Here is a 22,774-nt window from a genome sequence, read left to right as displayed (position 1 = left end):
ACATGTCTAATTTTATCTTATCGTCTATGGATCCTAATATTAAATTCATTTCCACATTGTGAACTAATGATCTACCAAACATTTATGAAATAAAAAAAAAATGTTTTTAGAGAAACAAAATAAAATTTACTGATCCTATGAGGTTTTGGAAAAGAAACAACGTTCTCAATGAAGGTTATTTAAAGCTTCTATTCACAGTAAAACAGGATAGATTTATTACCCCCCCCCCCTCTCTCTCTCTCTCTCTCTTAAATGCATGTAATTAAATTCAAACATCGGATATACGGCCACCCAAATATCTTTCTATTATTGGCCAAAATATGTTCATCTCATTATCTTTACCTGTGCATTTTGCTCCTACTATTTAGATGTATTTCACGTTACTTTCATACTTATGTGGCATGCCTATTCTTTATAACCTAATTACGGCACCTGATGAATGCCCTACCCCAGAGTAGTGTCACGTACAATTTCTGTGTATAGCCTACACGGCGCAATTCTTTGCAAACTTTTTCCATATACCCGATGTACCGCAACTATAAATTTTGATGGGTGCACTTCGAATGTATTGTGTGTATTGTCTACAGGGTGCAATTCTGAATGGATTAACTTGGAACATAGCACACGTTTTCCTTATACCCTAAGGACGGCAACTATAGATTTTGATGCATGCCCGACCCTCCAGAGTGGTACAACGACGAATTTATTGTGTGTATTGCCTATAGGGTGCAATTCGGAATGGATTAACTTAGAACGTAGCATACGTTTTCCTTATACCCCAAGGACGGCAAATATATAGTTTTAGTGCATTTCAGACGCACAGGCGCGGTGATACATACACATTGTTGTTAATATTTTGTCTGTAAATAATCTACAGGTCGCAATTATTAACAGATTTGGTTCAAATTCGGCATGACCAAATTCGGATTGGTCCAGGCTTTTCCTAGAGTGTGGTCCCAGGTGACAATGGTGTTCATCAATCTTCTGGTCCACTCCATGTACAGACGCTGCGCTGCTGTTATTGGCACTCGCGGTGGACACACCAGATATTGATATATAGACTGTGCACAGACTCTAAACCTTCTCGTAATGTCTCGGAATGGTGATGAATTAATCACTAATGAGTCAACATATTGTTCACAAAAATTGCTTTGATCCATTTAGTAAGTCGTTTACTAGAATGGTTTGATTAAAGTGCCTCTCTGATTTTGAAATCGTACTGACGGTTTTTTTGGGTTTCTTTTTTTGCTGTTTAGTATATAAACTTTTCAGTACAAGAGACGACCGCCACCCCCCACCCCCCACCCCCAAACCTCTCCACACAAGACAAACAAACAAATATTGCTGCTGATAAAATTTTATTAAACATAAAACGTGTGGGATGACCAATTACAGTCATTGGTTATTAGTTGAAATTTATAAAATAATGTCCTTTTGTAACTTTAATATAGGATAGATATACATTTTGAATAAAAGAAATACTGATTGAACTTTTGTAACTTTAATATAGGATAGATATACATTTTGAATAAAAGAAATACTGATTGAAATTTAAAATTTAGTAATAAGAATATATTTATGATAATTTATGCTCCGAGACAAACATAAGACAACTTGGAGTTGTTCACACACATCATCTGGTGCATTAATCGGCTAAAATAAATAAAAAAAGACGATTGGTAACAATGCGGATATTAATTGGAATCTTCTAGCGGAGTTGGAACAAGTTCCAAAATGGGGACTTCTGCTGTATGGATCATTTGTGCATTTGAAATAGAATGAAATATAAAATAGTTTACCACTTACTTTACCGCACCAACTGGGTCAGGGAATCCTAGCAGTGTTTTATGAGGGAAGCTCCCAGTGAATCCGGACAGTGTTCTATAAGGGAAGCTTCCAGTGAATCATAGCCGTGTTTTATGAGGGTAGCTTCCAGTGAACGTCAATGGTGGTCTATAAGGGAAGTTCCCAGTGAACGTCAATGAATATCCGGATGGACAACCGGCCGTCTCATAGACGACACCCCTGACAAGAGAGAACCGAATAATCCCGAGGGGATCTTTTCTACCCATGCCGGAATTCGAACCCGGGATATTCTAGTCTAGTGCCCATCCCCCTCCGTCTCTACTCTTAATAAATAAGAGAGATAAATGAAATGAAATGAAATGGGGTTTAACGTCCTACTGTTCTGCTCCTAACCTGGGCTAATGAAGACGGGCATACGCCATACAGTGTGCTATGAGGGAAATTTTGCCCGGACAGCGGCACTACGGCCTACTCTTATATCGAATTCCAACTGCCAAGGGATCTTTTACGTGCACGCCAATGTGTACACGGGACCTCGGTTTTTCGTCCCATCCGAACGACTAGACAGCTTTCCTTGTCAGCCCCTCCGTCCTGCATCACTGACAAGGGAGAACCACGCCGGAAAATCTGGATGAACTTTCTCGGCCAATGCAGGGATCGAACACCCGACCTCCAGGCTAGCGAGCCAGCGCCTTACCCACTTAGCCACGTGATCCCCAAATAAGAGAGATAGAAATGGGCTCTAACTTGCACTCCACAGCAACAAGGATTTTGAATAATTCGCTTGTGCGCAGGGGTCTTTAACTGTGCGAGGAAATCGGAGGACCCGACTAAAACCCCCGAGGTTGGTCAGGCCACCCTACTCCTTGTCACAGTAAACGGGGAATTGAAACCATATCACAGATGACAGATGACAGACCTTCTGATAAGGGAAGCTTCCAGTGAACGTCAAAGGTGTTCTATAACGCATGCGTTACCCCCCCCCCCCCACACACACACACACTCATTAATAAATAAGAAGAGACATGACTATGCTTACCCTTGCATATACCGCACTTAAAACCACAGTCTGTTTTATAGTTGCTATATATATCACAACCGGCTGTATCGATACAAGGGCACCATGATTTATCAGAATCACATTCAGCTGTAACAAAAACAGATTAGAGTAGGTGTTACATCAGGAAAATACCATATTTCTGAGGCAATGACCCGGGGTTTTGACGGAGTTGGTCTATTTTCATCACCCAAATCTATTCAATCCTCTCCTCTATTCTACGGAAGTTGTAGTTGGATATTATTCAGATTGTTGCAACCACTGGTGCTTTCCCTAAAACACTGGACAATTGATAAAACAGCCCTGTGAGAGGGGTGGAGTCCTGTCTGTCTCGACTGGGCTAATAAAAAAGCGCATACAGAGTGCTATGAGAGAAATTTTGCCCGGACAGCGGCGCTACGTCTACCCTTATATCGACTTCCAACTGTCAAGGAATCAATGTGTACACGGGACCTCGGTTTTTCGCCCTTCCGAACGACTAGACAGCTTTCCTTGTCAGGCCCTCCGTCCCGCAGCACTGACAATGGCACAGGCAAAGATTCTATGCGGAACTGGGTTTGCTTGATGTCTTTTTTTGTAAAATGCCTTTCAATACTAATAACTGTGTTAAGTTGATGTAATAACCAAAAATATAAATTTTAGTGTAAACAATAGATTTTTTACGACTTTAAGAACTGATAGATGTGTCGAAAATTTCACGTGCGATGGCTATTTATAGCTTTATATGACACAAGTCTTATTAATCTCGTGTCACGTATCTAGCCAGTAATCACTTGACAATCGGACATTCGCTGTGATGAGTTCAACTTTGAATAGAGAAAACTTTGACTGCGTGGGGCACCCTGGCTTTGTAATTGTGCCCTGCGTATATCGCATTATTCACATTTGGTACTGTACAATATGAAGATTTCCCAGGCATTTTATATGGAACGCATTTACTGCCTTAGGTGGCTATATTTCGGATGTTTATGTAATGACATAATCACACCACGTAATGACATAATCACACCACGTAATGACACAATCACACCACGTAATGACAATCACACCGCGTAATGACAAACTCCCATCACGTAATGAAATATGCACATGTAATAATATAATTACTTGATAAAATCACAATGAGTAAGGGGGGGGGGGCACAAACTAGGTCATTTCAGGACTAACATATGATTCAATTTTAGTATTTAGTAGTGGGAGGAAACTGGAGGCCCGGGGGAAAATCCACGAGTTTGGAACAGCGACCTTACTCTTAGTCATGTACAAGCGGGGAATTGAAACCACGGTACTTCACTCAATGACAGACCTTATGGTTTCAAGCGCACGCTGTAAACAAATAGACATCCCACTCCCACTCCCGTATGTAATGACAAAACTACAGAATAATGCGGGGTTGGATGACCGAATGGTTAGCACGTGCGCGCTGTATCATACGGCCTCTCATTGAGTTGTACGTGACAAGGAGTAGGGTCGTCTGTCCAACCCCGTGGGTTTTCTCCGGGTCCTCCGGTTTCCTCCCACTGCTAAAGACCCCTACGCGCAAGCGAATTATGGAAATAAAATTGAACCATGTGTTATCCCGAAATGACCTAGTTTGTGTCGAGTGGATGTTAAACCCCATCCCCCTTCTCTCTCTCTCCCTCTCTCTCTCTCTCTCTCTCTCTCTCCAGAATCATTCAAAATATAGACACGGACGACAATAACTCTGGTATGTACAGTCAGACCACTCTGAAGTTGACCATTGTAAACATAAGCGTAGGAGCTGGGGAGGCAGGGGGGGGGGGGGCGGCCGCCCCCCCATTTTGGGCACCAAATGTGGGAAAATTTGGGCACACAATTGTATTTTGTAAAAGTTGTATAAAAAAAAGATATTGTGTTCTTGAATGTGTCCAATTTAACAGCGAATTTATTATTATTATGTAACATACTAAGAACCTAACTACATTTTTTGGGCACCAACCACCACCGCCTCCCCCCCCCCCCAGTCAAAAATTTCCCCGTACGCCTATGATTGTAAATATATTGTGGAAATATATTAAATATTAAATGTGTGTATTACCTTTGTCGCAGGTATCACCTGTGTATGGTGCAACACATTTACACTTGCATGACACTGCATCATCCAATTTGCCGCCATTCAGACACTTCTTACCATTACATGCTGAAATAAAAATCATATGCATATTGACAGAAAACCCAAAACGAAATTTTAACATGTTAAATTCATCAAATCAGATCTGAAAGGCCCTCAAGCCGAAGTAAAATCAAATTCATCTATCACAAGACCTCCAAAGCGTTGAAATATTAATTGTTTTCTCTTTCCGTATGATTATAGGTAGCCATGGTTGCTAACTGGGTAAGACGTTGGGTCGCTAGCCTGGAGCTCGGGTGTTCGATCGAAGTGTTGACCCAGAAAGTTTATCGTGATTTTCCAGCGTGGTTTCCCATTGTAAGTTGTCAGGACAGAGGGCCTGGCAAGGGACACCGTATAGTTGTTCGGATGGAACGAAAAACCGAGGTCCCGTGTACACATTGATATAAGAGTAGGCCGTAGTGCCGCTGTCCGGGCGAAATTCCCCTCATAGCACACTATACGACGTTGCCCATCTTTATTAGTCCAGTCGGAGCAGACCAGTAGGACGTTAAACCCCATTTCATTTCATCTTGTTTCCACGCGATTGTACTAAAACGCCTAGAAAAAGTATTCGTCAAAGCTTTCGTGATCTTATAACAGTGACAAGAGTCAAATTCGTACATACAGGTGACAATTCTATGGAATGCAATTACTGCTTATCGAGCGATGTTTTGACTAGATGTTTCTAGTCTGTATCAAGCAATGATAAAAAATAAAATATAACTACACAATACAGAGAAACTAAGTCGAAACGTCGCTCAGTAATAATCAGTAATTGTGACCTGTATACTCCAGTTCAGTTACTATTAATGCCATTGGAACAATTTAGTCAAGTTCTTAGTATCTGTACTTTTGTCGAAAATATCTGCTTCTATCTTATGGAAGACAAAATGGGACAATATTCATGATTCTTGTTTCTACATTCCAGTTTGAACATTTTAGACACGAACGCAACATTCTAAACTAATGATTCTTGTTTCTACATTATTATGGCAACATTTCATGCACAAAATCAACATTTCAAACAAAAAATTGACTTTATGTTTCATTTTCAGCGTTTTATCGGTAACTTTTATATATCATTAAATATTCAAATTAAAAAATAATTTCTTAATTTTACACGACAAAGAAATCAATTCATTGGTTTCTGAAAGTATCTAAAAAAAATCTGGAATTTGAACTCTTATGAAAATATTTTCAACGTTTCAAAAAGTCTTGAAGTTAAAATCTTGAAATGAAAATGGATTTTGTTTTGTATTTGATTCCATTGTGAATTGTATGTTTATCGTAGTTTGTTAACCATATCAGAAAAGAATTGTTTATGTTAAATTCCTCTTAAGCCGAACGCAGGCGGTGGAACATTTATGTCGACGAACATGGTAACACAGACGAACGAATGTTTAGGTCGAACAATATCTAACGCTTAATGACATATATGATCACATGATTTCAAAATGGCTCGATTATCATGTGATGTGTATGTGATCGCCGATTGGTGCTGCGTGGAAAACAAAATGCGCGGCTTCAAAGCAGACCTCAAATATCTAACACGTTCATTTTTTTGGAAGATTTGGGGGAGGGAGGGGGGTTAATGTAAATTGTTTAAAATAATATAATGGAGATTTGTTTGTATATAATGCAGGGGCGGATCTAGGAATTTTGAAAAGGGGGGGCGCCGCAAAATGAGGGCACTGACCGCGGAGACGGGGCACGCCGCTGAGAGGGGATTTTTTTTTGGGGGGGGGGGGGCGCCAAGAAAATTATCCGTCATTTCCTTGCATCTGTAGCCATTCCAAGAGCTATTTGGCTGATATTTTCGTCTACGTTAACGTTCGGAAATCGTTGAAAAAGAGCCTTAAAATCGAGCAAAAAAGCCAGTTGAACATGCTACTCGAAAATTGTCAAGGCGAGCGAGGCATTATGATGGGAAAAAAGACAAATCTATTTCCTAGCCACTTCACTATTTAAGACTTGTAACTTGTACTTTGTACTGTCCACACATGAAACAATGCTACATCAAGTTGCACTCATGCGCGTCGGTGATGGGCATGAGCGTATACGCCGCCGATTCCACAAGATGTCTGTCTATAGTCACTCTATAGGATTAGGGCACCGTCAGCTAAACAACTAGAGTTCGTTTGCAAGTGGAAGCATTAATTAGACCAGACTGGTGTGTTGAATCGATGGTTTGAGTCATTTGGGATCCCTGCAACGGGTTGGGAACGGACATATTTGGGTCTGAGAAAGGGCACTTTCAGCAGTAAAAAAGTGCACTGTCGAAAATTAGGGGGGGGGGGGGCGCCCCTCGCGCCCCCCATTAAATCCGCCTCTGTATATGTTCATTTTGATAGAGATTGTATTTGATTATTGTAAATGCAGCAGGTTACAACACTGCCATTAATGTGTTATATTATATATTGGTCGGACTTGAAGTACGGGCTTTATAATGAGAACTTCAGGTACTTACGTATAGGACATACCTCACACATAATGCTACAGTCGCTTGGAAAATTGCTGTATTTTTTGCAGTCCTCTAATTTATATTGCTTACACCAAAACTTGTCTAGGTTAATACAACTTTCTAGAAAACAAATGTTGAAACAGATACTAACACGCGCACAATTGTTTTGGATTTTTTTGACGAACGAAACCGAGTCGCATTTTCCGCCCCACTTCCCGAGTATCATCCCCATCTAACTTTTCCCCTACATGACCTGAAACATTATGGCATTCAACCTAGCTCAAGTGATTCCCATTTTATAATCTACGAAGTTTAACGACGTGTACCCCAGGGCCTGGATATTTCGTATTATCTTACGGCTAGGCCCCTTTTCTTTGTCTATTCTTCGGGAATTAAAACACGTGGCGTTTTCAGGAATTTGAGCAGAGATGAAGTATGTGTGTTCCGGTGTGGTCTGCGGAATTACCCGAGACCTTCATCAAATGAGAAGCTCTGAGACAATATTTATGCTCATTTAGGGGCATACATATATATATAATTGTAGTGGAGTTCGAGGTGGTGTGGTCTAGTGGATTACTGGGGAATTATATAAAATCAGAAGCTCTGATACAATATCATTTAGGCACATATATGTATAGAATTGTAGTGGAGTTCGAGGTCAAAACAGCGGCAATTCTTCGCACATTAGTTCCAACCCTACCGCCACTATCGGTAACCAGTTTACACTACAACTTAAAGGGGGATAACTCTGATTAAACTCACTATACACTAGCATGTTAGTAGATTGTAACATTGGCGGTACAGGGCTAGACCATGAAGATCACGCATGCAGCAAAACTTTAAAGGGCATTCGCTGCTCAGGGAACATATTCCCATTCTCGACGACCATATATGGAGCCAGATAATGCGTATCATTGTTGAACATATCAGTAACATTATTTTCTCGGCAACAAATTCGTTGTAATAATTTTTGACTCACTTTCAGTACAAGTGGGACCAGAGTATGGTGTTTTACATGTGCACGAACAAGACTGAATATCCAAAGTACCGCCATTTTCACACTTCTTTCCGTTACATGCTGAAATGGTAAATCATATTAAATGGAATTAATTATGGACAGTAGCCAACTGAAAATGTCACTAGAGCTACGTTATTTGGTAGGTCAATTAAACATGCATTATGCAAGAATTAAAACTGGCTATTGCAGGTCTTTCTTTAGGTCTTAAATGTTATCTAAATTATTAATTAGACATTAATCAACTTATCAAGATCATAATCCATTTTCGATGCCAACGTTAGCCTTAGATGTTTAGTGAATTTGAATACTTTTTTGATGGATGATTTTACGTTAAAATGACGACCGAGGGTAGACTATAACTGAATCGCTAATATCTCGGTTCAGAGCGAAGCAATTTGACTAAAATTTTCAGCATATTCTGTTTTCATTAACTATTTATTTTATAGCGAGACCTGCCAGTTCTTTATCTAATCTTAAAGATACATTAGTTAAGAGTTTAATAAAGAGTTGGTCATTCTTGCTATAATAATTCAAAAATAGATGATAAAAAAAGCAAATATTGAAAATTTCATTCAAATTGCTTCATTCTGAGCCAAATTATCACTTTTTGTAGTTTTGACAAGATGTGTGCATAGTGGTAACCAGGGCGCTGGTATATTCGAGACTATTAGCCTCGCTATCCCATTTCTAAATTAAATTTTTAAATGGCGAACCGTTTTAATCTAGTTAAAATCTTGAGTACCCGATGCCATTGAGAGTTGATTATGGTCTTGTTTTGTTAATAAATGTCTAATTAATAGTTTATATAACATTTGAGGCCTAAAGAAAGACCTGCAACAGGCAGATTTAGCTCTAGCATAATGTATGTTTAACTAATACCCCTTTAACTTAAAGTGATTCGTCGATCGATGAAGTGAAATTCAACGGACCTTAAGATCCAGCTTTTCGGCACCATCCTGGCTAATGGCGGAAAGTTTGACCCGGACAACGGCGCGTCGAATGTTTACACGGATGTTCGTTGTTTGTGTATCATCCGAAATAAATGATGTTCCTTGCCAGGACCGCCATCCTTCACAACTGACTTGGGAAAACAGGGACCTTCAGTTTAGTGACCGCTGATCGATACAACACTGCGAAGAATATGATACAAAACGAATCTACCTACATTCACAAATTTTGTAATGGACTTCCGATAAGGAAAAATTTACGGATGGACATAGAGACAAATGTATAGATGAACTTACGATAAACAAATTTATGGTTTGACTTACGATAGAGACAATTTATGGATGGACCTACGATAAGGACAAATGTATTAATTGACTTACGATAAGGACAAACTCCACAACGCATGTGACAATCAATTGGATAATTCGAATATTTTTCACAATTGGAGGTATTGGCGTTAGCACACCAAAATTTCTCTACGTAGTTGCAGGTTACTGAAAGTAAAATTGAAATATACATTATTAGAATCTTGGAAATGAAATGAAATGAAATGGGGTTTAACGTCCTACTGTTCTGCTCCTATACTGGGCTAATGAAGACGGACATATTCCATACAGTGTGCTATGAGAGACATTTTGCCCGGGCAGCGGCACTACGGCCTACTCTTATATCGAATTCCAACTGCCAAGGGATCTTTTACGTGCACGCCAATGTGTACACGGGACCTCGGTTTTTCGTCATATCCGAACGAGTAGACAGCTGTCCCTGTTAGACCCTCCCTCCTGCATAACTGACAAGGGAGTACCACGCCGGAAAATCTGGATGAACTTTCTCAGCCAATGCAGAGATCGAACACATCTCTCACATCTTCCAGAACGCGGATTATATAACAACTCTTTCAGACCCTAGTGGAGTAAAGACAAGTAAAACGAAACGAAATAGGATCTGTGTTTGAATCAGATTTAATACATACGTACATGTTTGACACTGGTCACCCGTGTATATAGCTGGACAGGTACATGTGCACGTGGACAAATCTAATTTACCATCATTATAACACAATTTACCCCCACAATCTGTAAATACGAACAATAAAAATATAACACCCATAAAATGTAAATAACAATATTACACAATGATCGGAACTTAATATACACATACGTGTTATCATAGCCCTGAAATACCACGATTTGACTTTGTTGAAGGTACCATTATCACATGATCTTAAATTGCGAGAAGGTCGGAAATTCTTTTAAGTAACATTTAAGTATCATTATTATAACATAAAATATCAACAGATTATATAAAATATCAACAGATTATATAAAATATTACCAGATTATATAGAGTATCAACAGATTATATAAAATATCAACAGATTATATAAAATATCAACAGATTATATAAAATATCAACATACAGATTATATAAAATATTACCAGATTATATAAAATATTACCAGATTATATAAAATATCAACAGATTATATAAAATATTAATGTCGTTTGTCTGTTTGTTTTAAACCGGCCCTACATGAGTGAGATTTTCCCATGCATTTACACTGTCTGAGATATTCATTAAGTCGTACATGCAATTTCACAATAGATTTTGCGGTAACAGTGACTTTTAGCGTTCTCTGTTTGAAATAATTTGAAATTTATATTTCATGCAACCCATACAGGTTTAACAATATATAGATGGATAATGTCAGATATCTTACCACATTGGTTATTGGAGCATTTACCGGAACACGCCGAACAACTTTCACCCTGGGTATAGGGATTACTATAAGTGTCCTGGCTAAAATACCATACCAAATATACATTAATGAACGGGTTAAATACGAATATAACCAGAAGTTTGGGGAGAGAGAGAGAGAGAGAGAGAGAGGAGGGGGCGGGGGTAACGTCGATTTGGTCATGGGAGACAGAAGCAAAAGTATTCAAGTTTGGTGGCCAGGTTTTGCAACGTTTTGATTCTAATATGTAAGCTAAGGTGAATGGTTCAGGTATTATGCCCACTACCTCTTGCATAAGCTGTTCAAGAGATATTACTAAACGGAGTATAATGTCGGCACAAATTAGGTAGCGAATTGTCTAGGGTTCGACATTGTGTACAAGGATCCTCGAACAATTACATAAAGAACTAAATTTAAAAATAAATATATACTCTTATTCTAACAAATTAGCAAAAACGTTATCTCGGATAAATCGTAGTTTAGATAAATACAAATAGAAATGAAATGAAAGGGAATGGGATTAAACATCCTACTGTTCTGCTCCGATTGGGTTAATGGAAACAAGCGTACACCATGTCGAATTCTGACTTCTAAAGTTCTTTTAAGCGCATACCAATGTATACATGGGACCTCGGTTTTCGTTCCATTGGAACGACTATGCGTTGTTCCTTGCTAGGCCTTTTGTCTTGCACCACTGACAAGGATGAATCGGAGAAAAACGAAACCTACCCTCTTGCATAATTACACACATAGTATTTTGGGTATGGTTTGCCAGTACAATCAGCCTGACCACACCCAATACGCGCTGATTTATGGTGGACAATCTGAAAAAGCAATAAATTCTTTAAGCGACATTTTAGCAATTAATACACTAAACAGGAGAGAGAGGGGGGGGGGGTAATGTCCACTCGATACAAACTAGGTCATTTCGGGACTAACATATGGTTTAATTTTATTTCAATAATTTGCTTGTGCGTAGGGGTCTTTAGCAGTGGGAGGAAACCGGAGGACCCGGAGAAAACCCCATGAGGTTGGACAGGCGACCCTACTCCTTGTCACGTACAACCGGGGATTCGAAACCACGCCAGTTGACTCAATGACAGGCCTTATGATACAACTCGCACGTGCTAACCATTCGCCCCCCCCCCCCCCCACACTAAACAAAACGTCGCCTGAATTAAAATAATGATTATATTCCATAGTGAAGATACATTATGTAGTATAATATTTAGATTAAGGGCTGAGAGTTTTCGCTATAATGAATAATGAAAAATGAATCAATTGAAAATTTCATTCAAATTACTCGTCATCAATGCATTGAAAATCGCGATCACCCAATGCCAGGTACTACAGAGTTAATTATGAGCTTGTCATGTGCGTAAATACCCATCGACGACGCCGAGGAGACGACGGAGTTATGCACGTGCGTGTGGGACAGACTTAAACGAAATGAAATGGGGTTTAACGTCCTACTGTTCTGCTCCTATACTGGGCTAATGAAGACAGGCATACGCCATACAGTGTGCTATAGGGGGAAATTTTGCCCGGGCAGCGGCACTATCGCCTACTCTTATATAGAATTCCAACTGCCAACTGCCAAGGGATCTTTTACTCGCAATGTGCATTCCAATATATACACGGGACCTCGGTTTTTCGTCTCATCCGAAGGGCTAGACAGCTGTCCTTGTCAGGCCCCCCGTTCTGCACCACTGACAAGGGGAAACCACGTCAGAAAATCGGGATGAACTTTCTCGGCCAATGCAGGGATCGAACACCCGACCTCCAGGCTAGTAAGCCAGCGTCTTAACCACCTAGCCACCTTGGCTCCCTCCTTAGGACAGACTTAAAGCCATATGTACATATGAATATACCTGAGTATAATGTCCAACTGCTTTCCCGTTAATAGATCCTGTACCAAATTTGTAATCCGCTACTTCTTTATGCCATCCATTCATACATGTAGCAAAAGAATCATATCCCCCGCCCATATTCTGACCAATCGAGATGTTTTGTAATGCTATATTATTATAAAAGATGACAAAGACACCAAATTAAAGATACATTATGGGAGATGGCAGTTCTCGTTATAATCGTTAAAAACTAGATAACCGAAAGGCAATTTACTGAAAATTTCATTCAAATTGATCCACTATGAACCTAAAACTAAGCGAATGAAATTTCCGCCTAGCCTCGTTCATCATTACTAAAGTCCGTACGATAAACAGCATAGTCTAGATCATCCATTTAACCGTTAAATCGCGAAGGAAGGTTATGCAGTAAATCGGCTCATAATCCACTACAGATCACAGGGTACCATGCCATCTAGAGTTGATTATGGTCTGGATAGGTTAATTAATGTCTAATTAAAAATTTAGATAACATTTCAGGCCTAAAGAAAGGCGTGCAATAGACAGATTTAGCTCTTGCATAATGTATGTTTGAGTGATAAACAAAATAATAGATTGCATATTATATTACTTACAAACAGCTGTTCTTGCCAAATATGCATCGTGACCACCTGGGCATTGTAAGGCCCATTTTGCAGCAATCTTGGCCATTTCGTCATCCCAGACCTAAAATCATTCAATACATAAGGACAAGAACATCAGAGAAATGAAACACCCTTTAACGCTCTCGGTGTCTGCATCAATTGAACACACGGTCGATTCCGCCTAGTCTTACGCGCTAGACCCTGCCATCTGTACGACTGACAAGGTAAGAAAACGGGGTGTATAGAGAGTTGAGTATGGTCTTTTCATGTGAATAACAACTCATATCACATTTAAAAATTAAAACCAGACAAAAATATACCTGCAACAGCTAGATCTAGTTCTTACATAATGCCTCGCTTCTCCACCCTATAACTATATCATTATTTGACGATCGTGTTTCAAGAGATTTTCAAGAGCATCCGATGGTCTAGATAGTTTAGCAAAGGCTTATTATATTAATAGATGTCTAAATGATAATTTATATAACATTTAAAGCCAGAAAATATCCGCCTGTAACAGGCAGATTTAGTTGTTACACAGTGCAACTTTAAAGTAAAGTACCACTGACAAGGGGAACCCCCGTTTGGAGAGAGAGAGATAGATAGATAGATAGAGAGAGATGGGGTTTAACGTCCACTCAACACAAACTAGGTCATTTCGGGACTAACACATGGTTCAATTTTATTTCAATAATTCGCCTGCGCGTAAAGGTCTTTTGCAGTGGGAGGAAACCGGAGGACCCGGTCCCGGAGAAACCCCACGAGGTTGGACAGGCGACCCTACTCCTTGTCACGTACAACCGGGGATTCGAAACCACGCTAGTTGACTCAATGAGACTTTATGATACAGCACGCACATGCTAACCATTCGGCCTTCCAACCCCCACCCCCGTTTGGAAAATCCCCGAGTAACGTTCTCGACCAGCATCGGGACCTCATGGTCGTTGAGCTAGAATTATACGCCCTGGCATTTTTATAAATAACTAACGGTTGACGCGGCGTAGCACTGATGTAGCCATAAACCGGAAGTAGCATAACTTCAAAACCGGAAGTAGTAGTCCATGTTACTCCTCGGTCCGACCTACTCCAATACACCAATATTCAGCCTCGGGACAGCCCTAGAGTAACCCTGAACAGACAGTCAGCCATACAAACAACAGTCACAAATATTATATGGACGACTAAGGAGCTCTTAGTTCAGTGTTCTTAATTCTTAGTTCTTAATTCATTGTCCTTAATTCTTATTTCTGCATTTGTATCTTAAAATCAATATTTTATTTGTAAATTCTATTTTTGCTCAGCTTAATTGTATTATAATATAAAAATAGAATTTATTTGAGAAAATCAAAAAATTACATTACATATAATTATAATGAAAAAGAAATCTCGAACAACAAATTTCCAAATACAAATCTCCGAATACCAATCTTGCAAAACAATTGTCAAAAACATTTCTCCAAATTCATCTAGCCTGAACATTATGACGACAGACGACACTAGTTGTGAGTCGAAATCAACCTGGCACATAGGCCCTAACAAGTCACCATACAATAATAGAGAATCGAGTAAGCATACAATAAGAAAAATCGCTTAATGTTTAAAACGCAGTTACGGTTATTTTATCGTTTCAAAGAAAAATAAAATAAACTTACCATTTTTTGCATGTTAGTTGCCTTGGGTGTGACTGCACTTCTGTAATCATTATGAGTTTTCACTATGGCGTCTTTATCTGCTTGTGTTAAAATTACTTCGGTACCCACATCAATTAAACACATGGTATGACTGGCAGTAATAGTTTTATATTTTGGATCACAATTGGGCTGAAATTATAAAAGATGGCATGTAGTTTAACGTCATACATTTCTGCACCAACCCTGCTATGGCCTATGGGTTAAGTTTTCCGGCTCCTCCTCAGCAAATTCAAGCTGTTTATAACGGTTGTTTTACGTGCACGCCAACCAGTGGACTTCTGTTAACAGTTCGTGGCTAAGTGGGTAAGACGCTAGCTCGCTAGCCTGGAGGTCGGGTGTTCGATCCCTGCATTGGCCGAGAAAGTTCATCCAGATTTTCCGGCGTGGTTCTCCCTTGTCAGTGATGCAGGACGGAGGGGCTGACAAGGAAAGCTGTCTAGTCGTTCGGATGGGACGAAAAACCGAGGTCCCGTGTACACATTGGCGTGCACGTAAAAGATCCCTTGGCAGTTGGAATTCGATATAAGAGTAGGCCGTAGTGCCGCTGTCCGGGCAAAATTTCCCTCATAGCACACTGTATGGCGTATGCCCGTCTTCATTAGCCCAGGTTAGGAGCAGAACAGTAGGACGTAAAACTCCATTTCATTTCGTTTACAATCACGTCAATGAGAGTAAATTTGGTTTATCGCTTGATAAAGATGAGAGTATCATCTTCAAACCGTTGCATATTAATAAACCAGTAATTGTTATTCCATCCATAATTCTTAGTGTTTAAAAGAAAATAGCATTTAAGGCCAGGAAAAATACTCGCAATATGCAGAATTGGCTATTACTCATTGCTTCTTTGACTGATGTCCGTATTATTGAAATGATTCTTACGTCATAGTTTAATGCTCCTGTTGCTCTTCTTTCTCTTAGTACTTCTCCATTTGCACCCAGTATTGATACTGAAAATATAGACATGGAACTTATATTTATATACTGGCAATATTGACATGGAACTTGTATAGACATGGAACTTGTATAGACATGGAACTTATATATATATATACTGGCAATATAGACATGAAACTTATATTGATGCTGGAAATATTGACTTTAAACTTGTATTGATGCTGGAAATATAGACATGTACCCAGTATTGATACTAAAAATATTGACTTGAAACTTGATTCATATATACACCTTTGAGATAACTTAATTGTCAACGAGAATTAAAACCACTCATCGTCATTTGCATTTTTGAGCAATTTCTTCTTTAAAGGCATACTATTCCAGTCAAGAACACATACGTACGTAAATAACGTACGAAAATTGAATTGTAGCTGGCTTTTTATTTCGCACGTATACAGTGAATGGCCATTTTGCTCAGTAATCCCAGCCAGAATTGGGCTATTTTTTTAAAATTGCGTTAAAGTTTTAAATTTTTGTTAAGAACTGAAATAAATTAACTTTTAGTCAACCCCCACACTAAAAACATTAACAGAATTGATTGTGTATATCTGAAATAGACACGAACGAAGCACAAAATAGTGCCAATTTGCCGACGTCAAATCTAGAGTTGTAGATGATGTTATTTTTGTGAAAAATCAATGGAAAAAGCAATAAGATGTTCTGTACGGATTATACAGTCCTAAAGGCTGCAAGAAGGCTATTGTTTACAATGTAACATTGTGTCTTGTAATGTTGATAACGTTCATAATGATGGTGTTTACATTTGTTTGTTGATGTGACCTCATGACCTGTGACGTTTAGATAACGTCATATGGATATCATGGCTATTCACTGTGTCAGAGTCACTTCTCTGCAGGAAGGGTGAGTCTGTCGTTCAGATTGGAACACATATTGACTTTCAAACCAAGCACAACTAAACATAACATATTAATTGTCCCTAAATTAAGACTATTATTACATTTTTTTTTTTCTACAGCCCTACATTATCATAGAAATAATTCTTTCGAATTACTATACCATCATATTTTAACATATATTTCCGCCTGTACAATCTGATTAAAACACAGATCTATATTTCGTTTCGTTTTTTTTACCCTATGACGTCAGACATTGATTAATCAATCAGCGTTGACGTTTCTAGTGGTTTACCCACAGTTCCCTACATTAAAAGGCCAAGAACTCACCGTAACAGACCGTTTCATTGGCTAATCCCGCACATCATTCAGAGCACGTCAATGATAACAACTCTTTCCAGATCCTTGTGTAGTAAAGACAAGAAAAACGAAATTTTGAACTATAAAAAACGAAACGAAATAAGATCCGTGTTTTAATCAGATTGTTTCTAATCCAAGTTCAATTGTACTTAAATTGAAATTTTGCCCGAGCAGAGGCGTTAAGGTCTTGTATCGAATTCCAATTGCCAAGGTTTCTTTCGCTCGGATGGGACGAAAAAACCGAGGTCCCGTGTACACATTGGCGTTCACGTAAAAGATCCCTTGGCAGTTGGAATTCGATATAAGAGTAGGCCGTAGCGCCGCTGCCCGGGCAAAATTTCCCCCATAGCAAACTGTATGGCGTACCCGTCTTCATTAGCCCAGGTTAGGAGCAGAACAGTATGACGTTAAACCCCATTTCATTTCATTTCCAAGGTTTCTTTTACGTGCACGCCAATGTGTACACGGGTCCTCGGTTTCCATGCCATCTGAACAACTATACGTTGCTCCTTACCAGACTCCCTGTCCTACACCACTGACAAGCGGGAACCACGCCTGAAAATCCTGATGAACTTTCTCGACCAAGACCGGGATCGAACACGGGACCTCCACGTCATTTGTTATTGTTTTAATCTGCTGGTAAACTACAGTACTATAACAGAGAGAGAGAGAGGGAGAGAGAGAGAGAGAGAAATGGGGTTTAACGTCCACTCGACACAAACTAGGTCATTTCGGGACTAACACATGGTTCAATTTTTTATTTCAATAATTCGCTTGCGCGTAGGGGTCTTTAGCAGTGGGAGGAAACCGGAGGACCCGGAGAAGACCCACGAGGCTGGACAGGCGACCCTACTCCTTGTCACGTACAACCGGGGATTCGAAACCCCGCCAGTTGACTCAATGACAGACCGTATGATACAGCGCAGCGCGCACGTGCTAACCATTCGGCCATCCACCCCCCCCCCCCGCCCCGTACTATAACAGATGGGTCATCTCGGAGTCTGTTCAGTATTTATAACCATTATGATGAATTGGAAATCCTCTACAGACACAGTTAGGTCTATTTGATAAGGCCAACTTCAACTTTGGTAAGCATGTCTAGCGCTAATCTCAACCCTTATAATACTATAGGGGTAATTTTACACCATGATGGCGGGTTAGATCTAGTTGATAAGGCCAACTTCAAGTTTGGTCAAAGGTCACGAAATCTAAACAGGGCTACAGCGCTAATCCCAACCCTAACCCTAAACCTAACCCTGAACCTACCTCCAATTCTAACCCTAACCCTAACCTACAATCTCGCCAACAATCACGTGCCCTAACCTTGACGAAATGACGAAAATTGAGCTGGCCTTAAAGGGCCAATCTCGATAATATGTTGGAGAATAAAACTGCCTAATTTTGTGTTAAAATCCCTTAAAATCCTCTACCAAAGAGCTGAGCAACTAACTCAATATTTGTGATACGTTTTCAAACAACTTTAACCTGTCGGTCTTCATCTGGAAATGGAGACCGGTGTACCAAACTGTATTATGCGGCTTATGGATAAACCAGACTTTTATTTTATAAAAATAATGTGTAGGTGAAATTTACCTTTCGTTATGAAGTACAGCACATGGGTCATTCATTGTATAGAACTCTAAAGGAATGGGAATCGATTATCAGGTCCCCCCAACGAAAAAATTACCAGAAATCTTAAAAGGGTTACGTGTCCGGATAACCATTTATGACGTTCACGTCCAAACGACTAAACATTGTGAGATGAATTTTTGAGACAAGGTAAACACACCATTCCTCTATATTTTGGCGCTTATTAAATTTCAAACGTACTCAGACTTTTATTTTTGAGACTCTGTTCAAATCGGGATAGTCCCTTTAACAAATAGATTTAGATCTGCAGACACATAATCATTGTAAACCGGAAATAGTCAAAACAAGTCAGTGCCAGACATAATCTTTGATTAATCTCTTTTTAATACGACTGAATTCAAGCCAGGAGATTATCTATTTTAAGGGGTTTTTAATAATTAAGTTAGCTATAACCAATTTAAGTGTATATTAGCGTGAATTAAAACGTGAAAAACTAGATATTTTCTAAAAGAAAAAAAAAATGCAAATGGCGATTTAACGCATTAAACTGAAAGAAGTTCTAAATTTATCATAAACATTAAAGATACATTATGGGAGATAAGATAAAGAGATGGCAGTTAAAAACTAGATAGTGTAAAGGTAATTTGCTGAAAATTTCAGTCAAACTGATCCACTATGAGCCGAGAAAGAAGCAGGTGAAATCTTTGCATAGTCTCGGTCATCATTACTAAAATCATTAATATAAACAGTATAGTCTCGATTATCCACTTTTTCTGATTTAATTATCAACGGCCGTTAGCGGCATATAGGAATCTAATCCAGCCAACATCGAAGGCTAGCCTTGACATCGAGAGTTTATTATGGTCTGAATAAGTTAATTAATGCCTAATTGATAATTTAGATAACATTTCAGGCCTAAAGAAAGACTTGTAATAAGCAGACTTTGCTCTTGCATAATGCATGTTTAAGCAAAATCTGATTAATGGCGACACCCGATGTTATAGATAGTTGTTTATAAGTTTGACATGTAAATAAACATCTAAATAATAGTTTATATAACTTTCGAAACCAAAAAAAAAAACATACAATGGCCAGATTTAGCTCTTACTTAATACATCTTTAATAAATGAAATGAAATGGGCTTTAACGTTCTACTGTTTTGCTCCGAACTGGGCTAATGACGAGGGGCATACGCCATACAGTTTGCTACGACGGAAATTTTGCCCGGACAGCGGCACTACGGCCTACTCTTATACCGAATTCCAACTGTCAGGGGATCTTTTACGTGCACGCCAATGTGTACACGGGACCTCGGTTTTTCGTCTCATCCGAATGGCTGTCCTTGTCAGGCGGCAGGCCCCCCGTCCTGCATCACTGACACAGGGGAACCACGGGGGAACCACGCCGGGAAATCTGGGTGAACTTTCTCGACCTATGCAGGGATCGAACAACCGATCTCGAGGCTAGCGAGCCAGCGTCTTACCCGCTTAGCCACCGTGACCCCCATCTTTAATAAATATTGATCAATGGCGACATTTTGGTTTATTCTGAAAATTATTATAAATATTTCATACTTACACATCCCTTCCGCCATGTCAGCTGATATGGTGACTGCTTGAAAACACAAAATGGATGCCAAAATAATTCGCAACATTTTGCCAACTTTAAATGATGTAACTCAAGGATTCTGTCGTAACGTTGTAACGTCAGGAATCTGTCTGCTCCGACTGAAGTTTATTGATTATTCACGTCATATTTATAGTAAAATCAGTTACACAACTTCACACCTGTATTCATTAGTCAACCGGCAGATTGTTTGAAGTTGTTTTGCCAATAAAAGAGTTTATTATTATTAAATTTTATCTATCTACGCCATCTCAACATTGGATGACTAAAGCTGTTTTGTCAGTTTAATATTCTCCTTATAGCCGGATTTAAACATTTTTTTATTATTCAAATGCGCCTTGTTTGTTAATAAAAAAGTAAAAGCGAAAGCAACACATGGTGTAGCCAATTTGTAAAATAGGGTAGCCTCGGTGACTCAGTGCGTAAGGACAGGGAGAGAGAGAGAGAAATGGGGTTTAACGTCCACTCGACATAAACTAGGTCATTTCGGGACTAACATATGGTTTAATTTTATTTCAATAATTCGCATGCGCGTAGGGTTCTTTAGCAGTGTGAGGAAACCGGAGGACCCGGAGAAAACCCACGAGGTTGGACAGGAGACCCAACTCCTTGTCACGTATAACCGGGGATTCGAACCCACGCCAGTTGACTCAATGACAGACTTTATGATACGGCACCCCCCCACCCCCACGCACCCCCCCCCCCCCCAGTGCGTAAGATGCTGACTCACTAACAAGGACGTCCTGAGATTGACCCTTTTATTGATGAGTGGGGTCAGGGAGCCACGGAGTAAGACGATGGTCGAGATTTTTCGGCGTGGGGATGCAGTACAGAGGCCTGCCAAGGGACAGCGTTCAGTCGTTCCTGTGGGACGAAATAACGTTATCCTGTGTACACATTGGCGTGCACGTAAAAGATCCATTGGCAGTTCACACTTGATATAAGAGTTACCGTAGGTCCGCTGTCCGGTCAAAGTGTCCCTCAAGTCAGGACAGAACATCAGGACAGTATTGCAGGGCACACAAAACGATGTCCCGTAAACAGAACACGATGCCCTGCATCTAAAACACCTCTTGGCAGTTGGACTTGGACGAAAAACCGAGGTCCCGTGTACACTGTGGCATGCACTAAAAATAAATCTTGACACTTGTAATTCGTAATAAGAATAGGTCACAGCGCCGCTGTCCTGGCACATATACTCTTTAAAAAAAAGCAGGAGATATTCAGAAACAATACAAAACTGCGGAAATGCACTGCTGTTTTTATTAGAGGTAACCAGTGTATGTTAATAACAGGCCAATTGCCTACACATGAAAATAAACAGATCATATGGGCGACTTATCTGACGGCCCCATTTCACTCGCAAAGAGATACACCGTCAAAAGTGAAAATTGATGTTTTTGATTTTTGTCTTAATAAGGAGTAATTGCTCCACCAGTCCTCAGACATTAAGCAATTCGTCTTGGCATGCTCCTAATCAACCGTCCAATCACTATTTGGGGCAATCTCCAACCATTTACCATCAAATTCGCGGGTTTTCTCCGGGTCCTCCGGTTTCCCCCATCGTTAAAAAAAACCTACGCGCAAGCAAATTATTGAAATAAAATTGAAGCATGTGTTGGTCTGGAAATGACCTAGTTTGCATCGAGTGGACATTAACACCCCCCTTTCTCTCTCTCTCTCTCTCTCTCTCTCTCTCGTCTGTGGTGTCAACTGACATACAACAACATTAACCTGGTAGCTGCAAAAGGTTGGCCATAAGAAAACTCATTTTATTTCAATTTGTTTGACAAAAGAATAACGCCCAGCCCTCCCCCTTACGTAAACATCGACAATGGTAACAGCTGATTCCGCCTGTACTCAATCGACCGGGAGTTGGTTGGCCGAATGGTTAGCACGTGCGCGCTGTATCATAAGGCCTGTCATTGGGTCAACTGGCCTGATTTCGAATCCCCGGTTGTACGTGACAAGGGTTGGGGTCGCCTGTCCAACCTCGTGGGTTTTCACCGAGTCCTCAGGTTACCTCCTACTGCTAAAGACCCCTAC

At 39.8% G+C, this 22,774-nt stretch overlaps 1 protein-coding gene across 1 annotated transcript; it reads right to left on the bottom strand.

Annotated features, from left to right (window-relative positions):
- Positions 1-1,356: 1,356 nt before the first annotated feature.
- On the bottom strand, positions 1,357-20,815 carry LOC126816187 (cysteine-rich venom protein Mr30). Its single transcript, XM_050542453.2, has 14 exons — positions 20,681-20,815; positions 16,224-16,291; positions 15,306-15,473; positions 13,645-13,735; positions 13,034-13,179; positions 11,892-11,986; positions 11,145-11,224; positions 10,402-10,500; positions 9,805-9,918; positions 8,438-8,536; positions 7,465-7,578; positions 4,923-5,024; positions 2,846-2,953; positions 1,357-1,653 (listed from the first exon to the last, which is right to left on the bottom strand). The coding sequence occupies exons 1-14, from the start codon at positions 20,754-20,756 to the stop codon at positions 1,646-1,648; spliced, it is 1,368 nt and encodes a 455-aa protein (XP_050398410.2). The 5' UTR covers positions 20,757-20,815; the 3' UTR covers positions 1,357-1,645.
- Positions 20,816-22,774: the final 1,959 nt, after the last annotated feature.

This window comes from Patella vulgata, chromosome 3, assembly GCF_932274485.2.
Source record: "Patella vulgata chromosome 3, xgPatVulg1.2, whole genome shotgun sequence".
NCBI lineage: Eukaryota > Metazoa > Mollusca > Gastropoda > Patellidae > Patella > Patella vulgata.
Note: the sequence above shows the minus strand (reverse complement) of the source record. Positions and strands in the feature narration are given on the sequence as shown.